Genomic DNA, 20,328 nt, shown 5'->3' with positions numbered 1-20,328 from the left:
CAGGGATATATAAGCGAGCCGAAACGCGACTAGTCACTTAGTTTTGAATGCGATTACACGAGAGAAACACCGAAGCGATAAAGTGCGAATAAAGTGAATATAAGTGATAAAGTACTGTGTGAAGTGTGCATAAGTGAAGTATTTAGTGACTGTCTTTTTGTGTGTTATTAGTGAACCTCTGCAATTAATTTTGTGCCCATAAATTCCTCATTGATTTTTCAAGAAATAAACCCTTGAAGAAATCTACGGCATTTTCTATCCGATCCCCTAGCTCGTAACAATATGATTTGACGTTAAACCTTAATAGTAAGATAAACGTCTAATATTCAAGCATTTCGTACTGAATCTAATGACTTAGTAAATCAATTAAATATTGACCAAACGAAGCATAATCCTCAATTCACTCCGTCTTTTCACACATGGGAGTCCTTTGAGGACCTGTACGCAACCATACAGGGTAAGCTACAGGAAATTAAAAGTACTACAGTTGAGGAGAAATTAGATCACCCAAAGTTAAAATAGCTTCCAATTAAATTACCAATTTAATGGCGACTCAAATAATTGGACTTCATTCTACGAAGCCTATAACCATTTAGTGCACAACAATAGGGAACTTTCAAACTCCGAAAAGGTGTTCGATCTTTGTGGGCAACTAAGAGCGAAGGCCCTTACGGTGATCGCTGGAATAAAACCAACGGCAAATAATTATGATTTAATTTATTCTTCCTTAATTGACAAATATCAAGACATACGGTCACTTGGCTTTTATTATTTGGATAATATCTTTAATTTTAAAACATTAACAACGTCTTCTACAGACGGTTTAAATAGTTTTCTTGATATTTTGTTACATCAATTGCATCTTTTGAAAAACTAGAAATACCGAATAAATTGGATTTTTTGTTTTTATTTTTGGCACTTAAAGAATTAGACAACGAAACAATTATTTCATTTGAGAATTCCTTAAGAAAAGAAAAAACACCCTGTTATACGCAATTAATTATTTTTTTAAGGGAACGGAGTAAAGTTTTGGAACGAAAAAATTCTACTATGATAAAATCGGCTATTAATAATTTTCGAAAAGCGTAAAATTTTTTGTAACTTCTAATCCTGTTCAAAAATTTACTAGTGACCCGACAGACGTTTTCCTGTCTCAACTATAAATATTGATTTCGAATTAGTATAATTAACTAAAAATGCTTTATTATATACAACATACTTTGTTTGTTTTTCTGGCGCGTATATTTGAATAGTTTTGTTGGTATTTCGAAATGGAAACAGGCGACACATACCTGGCCATGTGAAAAACATGGATTTTCAAGATTAATTTCACAAACAATTAGCGACTGTAATTATTTTATATGTATTTTATAAATAAAATAACTCAGATCGAAGCATTTGTTTTAAACGATATAAATTTTTCTTCTATCCTCTTTGACGATATTTGAAGCACGCATTCTGTCAATGTTATGTCAAACACCAAAAGGTTACATGAAAAAAGTTTTTATTGTAAAAGCCCAATGCACTGAAAAAATTTGCTATCGTAACAAAAGTCATGATTACTTAATATGCCACCATATTAAGTATTCTTAAATTTTCTAATTTTCCGCACAATTTTCTTAATTTTTATATAAGAACCTGACAATAATAAACACAACAAAAAAGAATTAGCAAAAGCGGTCCAGGCGTTCACGCGTGATGCCGTGACGAAGGTAACTAGGGATTCATTTTTATAAATGTAGTAATGGTTTGTTCATTTGAGAGTCCTAAAAGATTTAATATTAATCAGCGAAGTTGATTGAGTGTTTTCTTAAAAAGAAATTGTATTTTTGTTTATTGCGTTTTATTTCAGCACATTTAAATTACATAATACACGTACAAATTACCTGTACAAAAATAACCAAGAAAGTAATAAAAAATCTCGTTGAAAACAATGAAAATCGAAAGAATTACCAAACGTTTGCAGATGACAGGAAAAATTCATCAGAATTGTAAAAACAAATACGGAAATCATAGTCCCGTGCCGAAAAGATCATTGAAATTCAATTAATTTCCACGAGGCGACTGGCTCGAATGAAAGTTCGGAGTTTTACCACCCCACATGCGGTTTTGTTCTCGCTTTGTACGGTCCGACGAAAGAAAAACCCACCGTAACCCGGCGGCTTGTTTGACTTCTGATTTTATTGTAATCTGTGAATGACTGAAGTTCTTTAGTGCTGTATAAGCTGTGTCCGTTGTGGTAGTGTTTATGAGTCGTTGTTGCAATTTTGTGAGTACCCGGCTTGGCGGCTAGAGAATGCATCATCATCGATAGGAAATTATAATATTATTTACATATTTACACATATCACATATAGTTTCTTTTATTTCTTTCTTGTATTCTTATATCTGATTAAACACTATCTCATCGTTATCTAGATCATCGTGACCTTTTTAGATTTTGAAACTTGTTAAGGCAATTACTAGGTCATTAAGCACTTGCATCCCACGGATGTGAGTCGCACCAAATAATGTCATCGATCGCCAAAAAACTAACCCACATACGCACTGGCAGCGTAGTCAGAATTATTAATCGTGAGGAGTAAAATGTGGGGGTTTGTGGGTGGTACCATGTTACCAACGCTTCGCTTGAAGCGATTAAATTAGCGTTTTCATTTCAGCTTTACGCTGAAACGCAAATCCGTACTAAATAGAGCTTTTATACCCACGTAGTTGCTTTGAGCACATATTATGAGTTGATTAATTTTATAAGGGAATTTGTGAAAACGCGATTCGATTCAAATGCAGTTATTTTATACTAGCGAAATGTTACGTTAATAATACTTTAAGAAATAGAAAACTATTTATAAAACAAAAGTAACGACTGTATATAGTTAAAAAAGAAATTCATTGAAATCAGAGGGTATCAAACAACTAGGTCATTTATACCTTACAACTTTATACTACAAACCTAATACATTTGACATTCCGTAACCTGGCTTAAAGCAGCTACAAAAGCGCTTTCTTATGAGTGCATTGTGCTACAAGAGTTATCGGGAATGGGTGCGGCGCAGAGCGCATGCGCGGGCGGGGAGCGGGCACTCCGCGAGGAAGGTTCGCGGGCTCCGGCCGCGTCGACGGGCCCGCGATGCGCGAAGTGCCGGCGTCGCGGCCGCTTCCAAAAGCGCCGCGTTAATCGCACCGATGCAGTGGCGAAAATTGACCAGGTTGAAATCTTCGCCGGGCGGACAGTCTCGCGCTCGGAGGATGCTCTGCTGCGGCCGCAGGAAGGTATGCGATACGATCGATAGCGCGCGCCGAAACCTTCGCCCCCCGGCCCGACGCCGTTCGACGACCCCGCTAAGGCCTCTTGTAGACTCTCTGGACGTAAGATTAATTCCCGACACTATTGTTCGTTGAAGAAATTTCTCATTATTTCTTAATAAATCATCAAATCATAGTAAGTAACAGTTTTGCTGGCATACAGGGATTTTAGGTTATCTACGGGATAAGACCCGATACTCTTGCTTATTATAATTATTTGCTATTAATACTCATTTATTTGCTTTATACCTAATATTGCGCTAAATTAAAAGGTACAAACCGTTTTTAAACCGAATTTAAGATTATGCCTATCGCGCCATCTTGTCGAAGTTATAACATGCGCTAAAGAGAATACTCCTACAATTGAACGGTTCATACTAATTGTAATTATTATATCAGTTATTCATATATTATAAAAAGCCCTGTACGCCAAGATAGCCGGCTAGAATAAAATATACAAATAACACTTCTTAACACTATAGAAAGTATTCCTTGAATTATATTTTATAAAAGAACTTAAGCTTGTATTCTAAGGAGAAGATAAAAACAGAAATTCATTCCCTATATAATGCTTTGATGAGATAGTCCCAAACTACACTTAGTGTAGCACATTTTTTAGAGCGTAGCTGTCTTGTAGCGTACTTATACCTTTGTAGCAAACCCTTTACAGTACAGCAATAGATATAAAATAATTTAAAATATTATTTTTAATAAAAGATCCAACTTTTATCATACTCAAACCACTACAGATTATAATTGGAAATAATTATTCATTGAGTTTTTTTAATAAACAGCATTAACGTATATATTCTAATGTATAAACGAGTTATACCATAGATAATAATTTAAAAATAAAATGAAGCGTAACTCTATGCTTATTAACTCTATTGATTAAACACATTGAATGTCAAAGTTTATTGGAACACAGACTAAAAATAGTGCAGTAAATTATATAGATAGTTTTTGGTAAGCTTTTTGTTTATTAATAACTTTAATAACGTTTTCCGATACAACACTTTTAACTCATTCATATTTACGCCTTTCCGGTCACGATCGTTTCCACTATCACCATAACTGACAGGGCATATGAAACTTTCTAATGTCACGTAACAACGTAATTCAGATTTCATGTTTTGGTTTTGTTACATATATTGTATATTAGATATATTACCGTCTTCAACGTCACTAATTTAATATTGTTTGGTTTATGCGACAAAAAATTGAACTTCTGCCATATAGTGAATAATTTAAAACACTAAATAGTTTAAATCGCCTAGATTTCTACGTCACTATACTTTGTAAGCGTTAAACATAAACATACACGATTTAAATATACACATGAACTTGTGGTAAAATATACAAATCGCAGCAAATCTTAAAACATTATAAAATTGGAGTCGCGTCTACGCTATTTACCAATAGAAACTTGAAGATGTGAAATTTATAATAGTTCTATAAATTGAATGAAATAAAACGACAATCAAAATCCTGCGGAAGGACGTCAGTGACCACCTACGCCTCACGTCAATACACTAAACTCAATGACATCAAGTGCCTTTTAACCGATATCAGGCTAATGCTAAAAGCTTTTTTCAAACTGAAATTGAAGATTATTAGTCATATAATCACAACTTATCCCACAGTAATACTCACAGTGAATGTTAATGCAATTAATTTATGATATTTGCATATTTTGTAACCGACCTACGTTATTATAAATGGTTGGACCATTTAAAGGAATTATCAATATAGTGTCTTTTGTTAACATAGCTTTTACACATTAAGAAAAAAACACTTTTTGAACGGATTGAAGCTATGTATTATTATTAAAAACTTATAATTATTTACATAGTTTAAAATTTTTTTCCTGACGTTTCGCGTGCTTTTCAGCGTGCGTGGTCACGGTGATGCCTGTTTTTATATAACTGAACCGAATAGGTTAATTGCAATTTCATTATTATTATTATTATCAAACCAGTGTGAGATTTTCTAAACTTTATTAAAACATTTTTATAACAGAATCCTTGTTACAAAAACTCACAAAACACGCCATATTTGACATTTTTCTCCCTCGTGTGCTTTCATCTTAGTAGGTACCAACAGTAATAACCACTTAAGTCTTTGGTGTACTTAGGTTTACCCTTTCATCTTGACAACGCCGTACCAAAATATAAATATACTAAACTCTCTTTGTTTTGTCGATCTTTGATCTTGCTAGTAGCTTTTCGAAATACTAGTCAAGAATAACGTATTTTCGTGTGAATCGTTTCTATGTCTGTGTGAGCTTTCTGTGCAAATAAGGAATAAATGTTGTTTCACCAGGAGTCACAGCTCCGGGTACCATATATGCGTTAAACAATAATCCAAGGAGTTAATTGTTAATTTTACGAAAGTTACGATTGTTTAAAGTTCACTTTAACATAACTTGTAGATACGGGCTTATAGAGTGAGAGAAATGAACTGTGATAAAAGCCTTTTAATGACAATTTCTACTTCAATCGAATTCTAATCAAACCATTTGATCTTGATTAATGACTACAATCAACAGACAATATATTAAAATAATAGCTTCGGTTAAAACTTAGCTTTTTATACAGATACCTTAAGCTTAAAATATAAATTGGTTTTGATATCGTTAAAAACCCAAAGCCTGCGCCATCTTTCCACTTAGCAGCTTTCTAATGGAAATTTACGACCTAGTTTGCGTGTGATTTTAATTTCTTACGACCTAAGTGCCAATTTTCCTGTCACGACGAACGCTTAGCATTCCGAGTACCGGTTTTTTGCTGACATCCAACTCTACGCTACTAAGCTTTTCTTGCGAGACCAAAGCTTTGTATGGTACGCCCTATTCATCAAATAGCTTTAACCAGTTCTTTAATTTTCTTTGAAAATTGAATTTAGAACTTATGTTAAGTGCCGAAATTAATGTTTTTAAAATGATGTAAATTTTTCATTGCTAAACAATGAACAACAAAATGTTAAGAAGAAAGCTACTAGTTCTTTATTGTCCGCCGATACAAAAGAATTGTCTTACAAAGGAAAATTAATTGAATAAATTTAAGAATTTTTGTTCATAACGTGAGAATTATAAGATTCATAAATTGTTTCACACAAACATCATATATTATAGCAGAAATACATAATATAGCTTCGAGGTTATGTATATTATTATAACATATAGAAATTCATTTGCTTTGACTTTTTTCATAATTTTAATGCACTTCCACATATAATATTTTGGATAATACAATAAAATGTGTCCGTCCAAACCTTTCAGGTTCCTCCATTATGTGAGCGACATCTTCAAATATAGTGGAATTAATCATAAGTAATATAGACACAGCTAAATCACCAAAAATTTTCTTAAAATCTAAGAGCGTAGAAATCCAGCAACGAACTAGTTTTCTAGTAGTGTTACTATTCATAGCTATCACTCTATACCAAAAAAGCCTACTGCCTTTAAAACATTCTAAATCTCACTAAAACTAATTACCTCACTTCAACATCAAACAAGCTTTGAGTCAATTTAAGCCATTGTAGAATACCCTCAACTCTGGAGCGCCCAGTTGCCACCAAATTTTAGGTCTCAACTGGGGGGGGGGGGCAGGATATATAAGCGGTGTCGGGGACAGGGGTGCTGGAGCGCAAGGGCCCATTGTGCTAAGACGAAACGTTTTGTTTCCCGATTCTTTATGCGTAAGGTATTTGCCGGTTGTGCAATATATGGAGTAGCACTTATGTTTATTACGCGTTTGTTCCATTGAAAGTTTTAAGGGTAAATAATTTTGATACTGGCTGATATTGTTCGCGTATTGTCTACAAAAAACGTTTTAAACGTCCTAAGATAGTCAATTAAAATTTAAGTAAAACCTTATTAGTGATTCGCATTTATTTAAAAACTCATCGATTTGTTTTTTTTTATTTAAACGGGAGCAAACGGGCAGATCTGATATTAAGCGACACCCAAAAGGCAAAATGTACACGCACATTTTAATAATTGGTACGCTCTTTTATGTTTATTAGATTTTATATCTGAGCATAAAAGCGGAAGTTGTGTGTTGTAACTTTATTTTGTAAGAATTTCAATTGACAAAGCATTTTAAATTACAACAATATATAAGCATGGTTATAATTCCTGTTAAATTTTTGACTAGGAAAAAGACGATATGATAGATTGCAAGACATCTTTAATTACGTTATAAAAATATACAATCGTATGTAACATGTTCCCTCTCTGGTAATAGAATATTAATAAAGTTAGGATGTAAGGGAGAATGCTCAGAGCAAGGCCGCTTATCAAGCCATTAAGGATTAATTTAATAGACCGTTTTACGGTAGCCCTGACTTATTAATGGTTATCCAACGTTAGCCACGTTATAATATTTTTACTACAACATAACAACTACTTTATCTACGCTATTATTTAATTCCATGTATGTAATGATATGTATGAATACTTTCCCTTGTGGTTAACAAATGCCGCTAATTTAGTTTTTAAATTATAGTATCAAAGAAAACAAATCGGGTTGATTCACCTAGCCTCGCATCTACTTTCCTTAAACTTTAATTGACTTTTTACAGTGGTTACTGTAGTGATTGTCATGGTTAAAATTAACCAATCTTTACCGTAGATATCTACAATTTGAAAATCAATTGATAAGGTCACTTCAAGACGTCTGGTTTCCCCTTCGTTTAAAATCGATTAATGAATTACGTAGTTCGAATCAGTGATTTTCATCAGATCGTTTCCAGCGATCTTGGTGGGCGTGCCTGCAGATGTAGGCGGCTCTAATGAGCTTTGTCACGGTCCAGTGGATTCTGAGCTTTATTTGCACGAGATAGCGTGCAGTTTGCATTGTAAATAAGGAGCGACAATTTACCAACAGCATGACAGAGTTGACAGGAAGCTATTACGTGTGCAGGATTACAATTTCCATCCTATCATGGGTTTTAAAACAAATAGAATTGTAAATTGAAAATCGAATCGTTTATGAAAATGAAAGTAGACTTATATTACATTTATTATACAAATAAACAGTATTTATAATGTTCTTAACTTACATAGAATAATGATAAATAGAATAAAATAAATTTAAAAAGTTTGGTTTCTGTGGCAGCCTTTATTGCTGCAGCATTTTTGCGATACTTATCGCTTGAGCGAGGAAAACACCAACTCTGGGGGCACCAGTTCTATATACCAGGGGCCAACTTAAATAATTAATCATTGGTCTCTGCGCTTGAACCCCACGACCCAAAAGTCTACTCTAAAAGGAACAAATCAAAGTTGTAGGAAAGCTGATTTGATCCGACATATTAGATTTTTAAAGTTTTATTTCGAGCAACACACTCTTGTAGTCATTTAAAGTTTCAATTTCTTATCCAAGAATCAATCTCTGTTTGAATTATCGTGTAAATAGCTTTTAGGCTATTTTTAACAGATCGTTCGTGTTCGATTTTGAAAGTTTGCACTTAACGTGGAAGGACGTAAGCCCAATGTTAATGTTTAAACTTGTAATGGCTCAGACGTGATGTGTTGGCTAAGTGCTTTTCGGGCACCGTTCATCAGTGAGAAAATGTCATTAATATTCAAAGCATACAATTTTTTAGATAACATTGATAATTTATTATAAAATTAAAGTAATTTGTCATTTATCTATAACCTATTGGTTGTCTATTGAAGCATTAACTCAACCATTTTGTTTATTAAATGTGTTTTGTGTGTGCCAGGAGGCTCACCGGATGTTATATGATAACATTGCCAGAATGCTCACAAGCTAAGAATTGTTACGTTCTATTCTTGAAGGACCCTAAGTTGAATTGGATTAAAAATGGTTAGTGGGTAGCTGGTTTCACATAGTGGTAGGGCAAATCTGCCATAAGGCACGCTTGTGTTAAATACTGGGTAGCATTCTTGAAGAACAGATAATTGTGTCCAGTTATTATCCAGATAAATCTCCAGTGAAAATAAACGCAAAAATATATTTGCCCGATATTAAGGTAAAATATTTTAAGTCATCCCTATTTTATTCACAAAAATTCAACTCAATTAATGTACCTGTAACGAATACGAAACTATTACTGCTAGACTAGACAAATGAATAACATTGTTAACAGAGCGAAATAGTATGAATACAGTATTGCATTATAAATAAATCTGCTTCTACGAACTATATTCGAGTTTAGAACATTTTATATTTATTACAATAAACAGATAACAAATAACAAACAAACGAACGCTCTGCTAAAATTAAACCTACATAATATGTTCTCAAAATCATTTTAGCACAAAAATCATGATTTCTTTTAAAATATACTTAAATATCTTTTTGAGGCCAAATACAGACAATTATGATTAATAGCGGTAGAAGATAAAAGAATTTCATAATATTCATACCATTGGCGCTAAACAAAGCATTAAATTCCGCATTAGGGAGAAAACAAAGAAAGGAGGTCACTGAGTCCTGAGTAAAGCTTTCGATTTCCAACTGGGTATTGGTATTCATAGAAATAGTATGGTTGTGGTTTGTGGACTCAGTTTAAGCACTTAGACGCTCAATAGCTCCATTGTGCGTAATGTCCCGGCTAACTAAGCCAGCCTAACTCCTTCCAAAAGCATCAGTGAGCGACTTCACTGTTCCGAGAATTTCTGCACGTTGTTTAGCAACAACCTCGCATTCCAGGACTACGTGGGTGACTGATTTCTCTGCGCTGAAACAGCCTCTTATACTATATCTATATAATAATAATATATATTTTATCATTATATTACAGGAATACTAAATATTACGTGCAGTTAATTTCTGAACACTTGATGCGTCGTGTTTTTGGATAAATAATTATTTACATTTTAACGTATTAGATTCGTTCGTTAGGGCGTTGGCGTAGGCCTCTACGCCGCTACATCGTAACCTTTCTGACGATGGCGTAGCCCGTAGTGCGCGGGTTTACACTGACTGCAATTAACATCCATTTTTGATTTGATATTTAAGAATCACTTTACAGTGTTTGATAACATCTGGTTTAACAATGTTAATATTATGTCTCTCTGTTGTTATATTAATGATAATAGAGAGACAATGTCACTACAGAGGAATTATTATACAAAAAATAAATTACTTCCTTCTGTTATAATTTGAAGAATTTCTGCAAAATTCTACCATCAGATGAGCTGTTGACCTGATAATAAAGTAGTACATGCTTTAAAATAAAATCATACATTTAATTGGCCGACAAATTGAGATTCTACTAGTTTTTTAAGGGGGTTAAAACACTAAATGAGAGGGCTTTTGCGAAAGTTGCAAATTCTGTAGTACATGTTAAGCGATTTTGTAGTCTCGCGACACTCCAATGTTTCAGATCGGATTATAGGTTGTTCAACTGAATGCGTCAGTGTATTACGTTCAAACTAAATACTACTTAATGTATAGTAGAATAAAAGAAGAAAGAGAATTAGTTCATTTATGAACGTCAATGACTACTTGAAATTTAATCTTACTAATTTCTCCAATCAAAGGCTAAGAACGGAGAGAAGAACTGGGAAGAAAGTGATATTCATTTACAATTTTTTTTAACGAAAAACATGTGTCGTTTTTCATACCGCAGTTGTGATTAAGATGCAAAAATATGCTTGATTTTATGCTTTTAGGTCATTTAATTTGTTTCATTTATTTAACGATATTATTGAAATATTATAACTTAATATATGTAGAGAGATATCGTCACTCTGTCGATTATCGTATTTAGTGGGCATCATACCAGTACAAAAGACACAAATAATTATCGTACAGTATTTAATTTAGATTCCTTTTAAAATTACAAATAACACGTTAGCCTCAATAACGAGCAGCGTGTAAGCCACAGATCTCACCACAAATTACATAGACCCAACTCGGTCTCATCACCACAATGCTCCACTGAATACTCAATCAGAACTTTCCTGCGTTCCCCGAATGCACTGTCCAAAGCCATGATAGTGGCTTGACCCCACTTGAGGCATTTGCTTGATTTTAGTGGTCGTAACAATATTCATTATTTTATTCGCTATGTAAACTGAATCCACCGTGACAACGAACGCTGTAAAGCATGCGAAACTTCGGAAAAAAAATAAAATTTAAAATTATGAAAATAATTATGACTTTATAATAATAATACATAGCTCCAATCCGTTAAAAAACTGTTTTCTTAATGTGTAAAAGCTATTTTAACAAACTAAATTGAATCAAATTAAATTATAATTCTTAAAAGGAATCTCAATTATTAACCAAAGCAACAATTTGTTGAATAACTCAATAATAATAATTTATTATTAATCAACGGTCAATTGACTCGATCAGACCATTTCCTGATTTACGTGATCTACGATTACCTGACGTTTCTAGAATCATGAACTATATTTGTCAGTGATGTGTTTGTTATTCTATGGAATCGATAAAAAACATCATGTATAGGGCGTAATACGGAAAATCGAGCAACCCGGGCACTTTGTTGGTGTTGTCAAGTGCTTTGAAATATCCTTACTATGTAAATATACTCAATGGACTAAGTATATCCGAATCAGGTCAATGGGTTGATAGAATAGTCATAGCATGTCTTTGGGGTATTATTAGAGCGGTGACGTAATTTTTCTCGGGTGTCTCAGGCTATAAAACCGGCGCCTGTCTAGACGGCTGGACCTTGTAAATAAAATAATAGAATCTCTCTACACATTAAATAATTTATGCTACAAAGTTCGTAAGATTGCTTTACAAATGACTTATATTGATTAAAGTTGTACTTTGGAGACAGCTTTAAGTAGCCGAATAGGCAAATAAAATATATAAACATATATGAAATTAAGACTAATTGTTTGAGGGATTCAAAAGCTGAGTGAGTGAGTGAGTAAGCTTGGCCAGTTAGTATATTATATACAGAAACAAATGATTTGTAAAGTCATCCATGTATACAATATTTATAAATACATTTAATCGCCTTGAGAGGTGTTAGTTGACACCAATACTAAGTCAGAGAGTATATAATTGGTGAGTCCAACGTCTAGACTCTAGCCTTGGCGAGGCTCTTCTCCCCTATATTAAGATCATATAAAAGGGCGACCCTTTTCGATGAACCTAAGTTTCATACTAAAATAATTGTATAGTGTGCTTTAAGGTTTGGAATTTAGTTTTTATGATTAAAGTACAATATTTGATTGTATATACGTGAAGATTTCTTAAAACCATAACAAATCAAATTAGAATTTATTTATAGGTGTAATTTATATAAAGATAAATGGGCGTAGATTGACCGAAAAAATTGCACTTTCTGACAGTTTTTAATACATTCATTACTATTCAGTTTCCTTGATGAATTGTAGTTTTAAAAACATTGTTTTAACAATTAAAATTATGTAAGCATTTTTATTAATAAAAATAGGCATGTCTTAATTTTAAATAAAATATTTGCGCATTAAATTTCAAATACCACAAGACATTATGTCACAATTTGTACGAACGAGTACTTTTAAACTTTTCATCCACATAATGTCAAATAAAAATTAAGTTAACTGAAAACTAGTTAACCGACATTTTTATTTTAATAGAAACGACTTTGCAACCACTCTAAGTAAAAATGCGAGCTATTTATCTAAGCAAAAATCATTTAATTTCTCAGCCTTCCATAGGTTAGGTAATAAATCTTACATCCGTACTCAGAATCGGTTATTAAAATCGGGTTACTAAACTATTTACTTAAAAAGCTTCCATGCATCTCTTAATAAACTTAACTAATCACCCATTAGACAAAATTAAATAAACCATTATGGTGCTCGTATAAAGGTGATGACTAACATTCATGAATAAAGTGACAACTGTTACATTGGTGCTTATTACATTTCTTCAATACCGAAGATTTTAACAAGTCAGCTAGCCACTATGTACCCTTGAGTGCAACGAAGGTTGTGCCGGTGCATTGACACCGACAACGCGTCTGAATTCAGAACGTAGATTAAATAAAACGCGGATGAGAGTGGGCGAGGCATTTCGCTTTAGCCGGTTATATGTAGTAATATGCAACAGGTGATATTCTGCGCGTTATGTAAGAAATGGCGGCGCGCGCAACTCATTCAGCGAGTACTACGTTCATATCGATTAGGCGTACGTTGAACATCGATCCGTCGGCCGCTTGTGCCGCCCAAGAGCTTTATTCAGTCTTGGATTTTATTTATACTTTTATTTTTGAAATAGATATTGTCTGGAAAGTTGAATTCTTCATCAAGGTCCTCGCTCGTTAGCACAATTAGAGGATAGGTAATGTTCACTAGGATAGTACGCACAATTATATGCCTTGAAATATAAAATTCAAGTTACACTTTTCACATAATTTTGCTCCAAACATACAGCTAAATATTATGTTCAAATTACTTAAAATCTAGTAACGAACGCCAAAAATTCTGCTTCTCTATTAAAATATGTTAAACATTACTATAACTTTGAAACCGACGGTTAATTATACCCTCTTAGAGTATCTAAAAAAGATTTCTTCAAAATTTTATCGGATAATGTAATGTAATCCAGTTGCTCTCCTTTTCGTATAATTATGTTGAATTTTTATATTGTAATGCAACGAACAGTTAAAAAATAAACGTTGAATGTATCAAAAATAGTATACGTACAAAATAGTTTATATACGGGGTAGAGCAGTGTTCGTTTATTGGCTTAAGCCTGCGTCAGTCAACCCTGAGGTCGTGCGATCGAATCACGATTGTGAACAAATATATTCAAATGGAACACATCTTTCGGATTAACCAGATTCTTTCACACTGATATGAAGGTAACTCTTTGCAATATGCTCTAATTATCACGCTTGGGCCTACCACTCATATACATAGGTCGTCAAGCGCGAGCAATTGTAAATTGGGTACATGGAAAGACAAATGAGAGTACAGACCGGGTTCGCTGGCAGACAGGGATGAGAATCTTTAGCATTAAAACTACTAAGTTATATATAGCGATTAAAGGGCCCTTCCAGAAAAAAGTGTTCTAATTCATAAAATGCCGGCAAATTACTCGCGATCCCTCTGGCATTAAGAGTGTCCATGTATTGCCCCTTGTTCTATGAAAAATAAACAGCATTTTTATCTAAAAAGCGTTTAATTACTACTGTACATAAATTTTAAAATGTAATTATGAAACAAACCGTTTTACGAGCTTAAAGCACTGAGCTTTGTTCGTGAGTATTTAAAATAAAATAAATGCAAGTACGTGGTAACAGCCTTTATCAGATTAGAAATTTGCTATTATTATGAAAATAAAAAATAAATTAGTGGCACTACAACCTTTTTAGGTCTGGGCCTCAGATTTCTGTATCTGTTTCATGATCATTTGTTAATCTAATAGGCAAGTAGGTGATCAGCCTTCTGTGCCTGACGCACGCCGTCGACTTTTTGGGTCTAAAGCAAGCCGGTTTCCTCTCGATAATTTCCTTCACCGTTTGAACGAATGTTAAAATACGCACATAGAAAGAAAGTCCATTGGATCACGTCTGTGTGATCGAACTTACGACCTCAAGCATGAGAGTCGATCGCTGAAGCCACTAGTCCAACACTGCTCAATGCTTACTATTTTCCAACCTAATTATAATGCAGCATAGTGATAGGCAAGTTTAAAAAATATTCTGTCATTTATTAGTTAAGCCTCTGGCCTATTTTATTAGACTCATGCCTATATAATACACAGATGTTACAATTGTAGGTCACTAGGTCGCGGCATGTGCTCCTATTGAACATATTTATCCTTGGACGTATCTGATTTTGAATACGTTACTTAAAACTATTTCTATACTGCCGTGTTTTAAACTCACGATAATTTTTAAGTGTTTTAAAGATATTTTTTTTACTCTTGCTTCAGTGGGAATGTACATAGCAAACTGTAGGATTATACATATAACATCCACTGCTTCTGTAAAGAGATGTCAGACATTATATTAGTTTTGAAGGCTTTTTAAGACGTTTTTAGTTTATTACAATTGTAGTACTTTTATAGATAGAAGTGTAAAGACAAAATCGATAATAAATAATACATACATTTATTGCAAGGAAAGTTATACATTCAGGTTGATTAATTATAAAAAAAATAACACCGCACAATCAGCGGATTAAAAAAAGAAATACAAATGTCATATTAATAATCATGATGAATAATTAGATAAGTTAATTAAACTTATCGTCAAAACTTATGGTCTAAATACTCTTCCAGACTATAGGCACATTGCCTTCAGTAAACACCTCGCTCTTGAAAGCATTACTTACGTTATTATAGATAGATAAATACATTTCTGCAAACAATTGGAGCGAGAACAAAATTTTGAAAACAACAATTTGATATATTCAAGAAATAAAAAGTAGGGCGGCTGTTGCATTTTAAAGAATCGCTGGAGAATTGTGACAAAACTGTGGATTTTTCATCGGATAGTGCAATCACCTTTGCAGAACGGCATTCGGAAGCTTGCAACTGCAGTACAGTGACCTCATGCGTACGCGAGGGGCGGGAAGTAGGTCAGGGCCCTCCTCACCAGTCCACCTCTTTCCCCTCCCCCATAAGCCTCATCCCAGACTCCGTACTCGATCGACCGCCAAATTTTAACCGTTCTCATGGTAACTGTGCTGTATTTCGATCCTTTTATAAGGAGTTTATCGAAGATACTTTAATGTTTATATTAAATGAATATTCAATACAATTAGAAATATAGCGTTAGCCTGTGGCTTCAGCGAGCGACACTCATCCCTGAGGTAGTAGGCTCTATCCCCAGCTGTACACCAATGGACCTTCTTTCTATGTGCGCATTTACCATTCGCTTGAATGGTGAGGGAAAACATCGTGAAGAAACCGGCTTGCCTTAGACCCAACATAGTCGATGGTGAGTGTCAGGCACACGAGGCTGATCACTTGCCTGTCATGAAAGAGCAGTTGCAGTTATTGATTGTTTTATCATAGATAAGATATGGTTAGTCAGGAATACAATTCGGGAACAAAATCATTAAATAATCTAAGTAGTACTTAGATTTTTACACGACAAAAATATTCTATTTTAAATTTATAATTTAACCAAATCGTCTAAAATCGGTTAGATCTATCTCGAGTTGGTTTCCTTGGTACATTTTGTATACAATATTCCTCCCTAATAAATAATTTCGTTTCCAATCCGTATTTTAATATTAATTAAGAACCCTTTTTCAAGCGACATACTAAAACTATAAAGTAATTTCTACAGGATCAAGTAGTTTCCAACATAACGACGTGTTTGAGGTTGAATGAGTAATCAAGATTTTAATATGGGTTACCTATATTTTGCTATTCGCACAGTAAACCACGGAATGTTAAAATATTATGACCTAATTTTGTATCAGCCTTGCCTGCGAATGGAAATGATTTGAGATTGATTTACTTGCAAGTATTATATTCGTACATATTCATTTACAAAAGTTTTCTGGTGTTACGCGTATGCGTTTTAAGATACTTCATTATTAATTATTTTACTATTTTGAATTTTTATCAATACTTTAAATTTGCTGCATTTCCTTATATTTAGTTGTAAACCTAATATAAAGCTTATGACAACGCGATTCGTATAGTTATTTATCGAAAATTCGCTTACTTAAAGGCTTACACCCAGTTGTTGTCGTTTTATTTAAAAAAAAGAGCGTTATCAAAGGCTTACAGGTGCTTCACGTATGGACACATGCTCGTTTGCCCATATATATACTAGTATATAATTCCTTTTCCGCTGAAATCCTATGCCAATGTAGTAAGTAAAATGCTTAGTTCTTGTATCACCAGTACTGACAATAAGTTGTACTGATTGTGTATTTGAAAAATTAAGACACATGTCGTGTAGTTAAGAAGTGATACTTTGTTTAGGTTTTTATCTTCAATTACTACTATAAATCTATTAATAATGATAACACATTATTGATATCACAAAAAAACAGGAATAATTATATTAAATACACTAGCGGACCCGACAGACATTGTCATATACGATATTTCAAGCGATTAGGATTAAACAAAGTATGAAAGTATCAACTGCAGCGCCATCTACATCTACCATTTGTGAATCTAATGCAGGGCGCTACCCAAATGCAATCAAAAAACTTTAAATCGTTCTAGCCGTTTAAGAGGAGTGACATACACCCCCACAGTAGTACAATGTATATATATATATATAATAAGACATTTATACATGATTAATTAAACTTAACTGTAGTTGTAGAAATACGTTATTAAATTATTATTTACTCTACGCAATTAGGCGTAGGGAAGTCAAATAAATCTCTGTACTTATATTAGTTTCAAAGTTTCACATATAATTAGTTGTAGAACGCTTTGTAGCGCGTCCTAAGAGAGTTGCGAAGGGGACAGGTTTTGATAATAATTATTTATATATGAAATATTGCCAACGCACGGTATACTGAAATATTGGTACAAAAAAAACAAACTACTATATTTAATGTGACAAGTAGTTATAGGCAAACATAACATAAACGATGATATAAATAAATGAAAAAAAAAATTCGAAAGGAAAATCGATTTTAAACACACACTTATTTATTTATTTTTATGTAATAGCAGGCAAACGGGTAAGAGGCTCACCTGATGTGAAGCGATACCGCCGCCCATGGACACTCACATTGCCAGAAGGCTCGCAAGTGCGTTGCCGGCCTTTCAAGAATTGGTACGCTCTTTTCTTGAAGGACCCTAAGAATTAATAGAAAATAACAAGAGAAGTGTTAGCTTAGTGGCTTTAACATGCAACTCTTATCCCTGAGGACGTAGGTTCGATCCCGGCTGTGCGCCAATAGACTTTCTTGACACATTTAATATTCGCTCGAACGGTGAGGAAAATCGTGAGGAAACCGGCTTGCTTTGACCCAAAAAGTCGACCGCGTGTGTCAGGCACAGAAGGCTAATCACCTACTTTCGTATTAGATTGACAAATGAACATGATACAGAAATCTGCGGCCCAGACGTAATACTTGATATCCATGAGTTTGGCCAAAACGCGTTTTTCTTTTTATTTACAATATAAATTTTCTACGATTCTCCAATGACAACAACTTAAACAAGTAAAACTTCGTATCAAAGTTCCAAATCCACGAACTTTAAAGCGCATAAATCTATATTGGTTCACGTTACTCAAGTTCTATCACTGTAACCTACTTCCGAGATACGTACGTAACAAAGCAACCCTTTATACTATCGTCTTCCACTATATTGCATTCCACGCTGAGTGATATAGAAGATAATATCGCTCTTTATTGACTTTAAGCGTATAGACCTTTCTGAATTTTATTAGGTAATATAAAAATGTTCAAAGCGTAGCTAGGTATTATACTATTGTTATGAACAATCATATTAACAACATAAAATAATAAATCAGTGGCGCTACAATGTTTTTAGGTCTGGCTATTAGGCAAGTAAGTGATCAGCCTCCTGTGACTGACATGCCGTCACCGTTTTCGGTCTAAGGCAAGGCGGTGACGATGTGTTCGATCACCGTTCGAACGAATGTTAAATGTGGACATAGAAAGAAAGTCCAGTCAGAACCTACGAGCTCAGGGCTGAGAGTCGCGCGCTGGAGCCACTAGGCCATGCTCTTATCATATTGACATTTATATAAATAAATTTGGATGGATAGAAAATAGATTTTCCATTAACCGTCGACGACCAGCGGCTTGATCCCTAAACGTTGCGTAGACTTGTGGGGTCTCGCTGTATCTTCTATTGAATTTACCACTGATTCAGTGGAGTTTTTCGGATTAATACCTGCAGCGGAGTTTCATCATTCTCATTAATCAGGAAAAACCATCCGTATCACCTCGACGGCCGTCGTTCCACAACTGAGCGTTTTTAAGGCAGTTTTTGCTGTCCACTAATGTATTTCCAAAGCAATTCGACTTATGGTTCTTCAAGAAAAGAGCTTAATTCTTAAAATTCCGGTGACATACTGGCGAGCCTTTTGGCAATGTGTGATCACTTAACATCAGATGAGCTTCCTGCCCATTTGTAAATACTTATTATAACTTTTAGTATTAAAACGCTATGTATTACGTTTATCAAATTCGATGTGATTTTTAACATCACAATCCTTTCAACCTTAACTTTTAAACATCTCAATTTCGCAAGCAAAAATAATTATTTTTTGTCAACTTTTATCAACAACTGTTTCTCAATTTATCTGGCTTCAGTTTCCCAACGATAAAATTTATATACAAAAAGTAAAAACAACAAATAATTCTATCGCTTGCGAATATTTACCCAATGTTTAATTCAAATCGCACGTGACCAGAGAGGAAGAATACTTAATAATATGATGGTGGATAATAACGGATTTATGCTTAAAACCTTATGAGAAAAACTCCTCCGCACGATAAGCGGTGCTGTATATGTCTGATGTATGATTCCTGGGTGTGTCCAGAGGACGTCCACAATGAGTCTCCATCGCGCAGTCTTGAACTTCGCATTATACCACACTCTTAGTCGTCACAGCCCTCTTTCCTCATCCATCTACGTCACAAGTTTGCTTGAGACAACCACGCTTCCGCTTTATGATTGATCGTGGTATGATTCCTTTCGAAGGATATAGGCTATCCGATTTCACTCGTGTCGCTTGCTCTACTGGCTAATCTGGGTTGCGAGGCAGCGCCCAGCGATTGACTCGTCATAGGTTGAGGAAGTCTAGAAGTCGGTGTGAAATATCGTTTGTGAACTTCCACGTTTCAGCCATATAACACGGACGGGGCGGCCAATATGTGAGGTAACGTAATTGTTTTGGTAAGTTTCAGACTCGATTGGTTTGTTGTCATGACAACAAAACGTATCAATGGTCCCATAGTTTACGTTTTAAGCCGACGTTCTCAAGAAAGGTGAGTGCAACACGACACTTAGACAATTAACGAACTATAAATGATATTTGAAATATTTCTTACATTCGTTGTATTCAAATCTTTGGAATGCTCATTTTTTTACGTTGAAGTGCTGATTGAAGTTTTGT

General features: G+C 34.2%; 1 protein-coding gene across 1 annotated transcript in view; it reads left to right on the top strand.

Annotated features, from left to right (window-relative positions):
• Positions 1–3,108: 3,108 nt before the first annotated feature.
• LOC123708918 (rho GTPase-activating protein 100F) overlaps positions 3,109–20,328 on the top strand; it is a 35,564-nt gene continuing 18,344 nt past the window's right edge. Inside the window, exon 1 of the mRNA XM_045659932.1 lies at positions 3,109–3,270. Coding sequence (XP_045515888.1) covers positions 3,184–3,270 — 87 coding nt within the window. The 5' untranslated portion in view covers positions 3,109–3,183. The remainder of the gene's footprint in view (positions 3,271–20,328) is intronic.

The sequence above is a fragment of the Pieris brassicae genome, chromosome 4 (genome assembly GCF_905147105.1).
Source record: "Pieris brassicae chromosome 4, ilPieBrab1.1, whole genome shotgun sequence".
In the NCBI taxonomy this organism is placed as follows: Eukaryota; Metazoa; Arthropoda; class Insecta; order Lepidoptera; family Pieridae; genus Pieris; species Pieris brassicae.
This window is presented reverse-complemented; position numbering and strand designations above follow the sequence as displayed.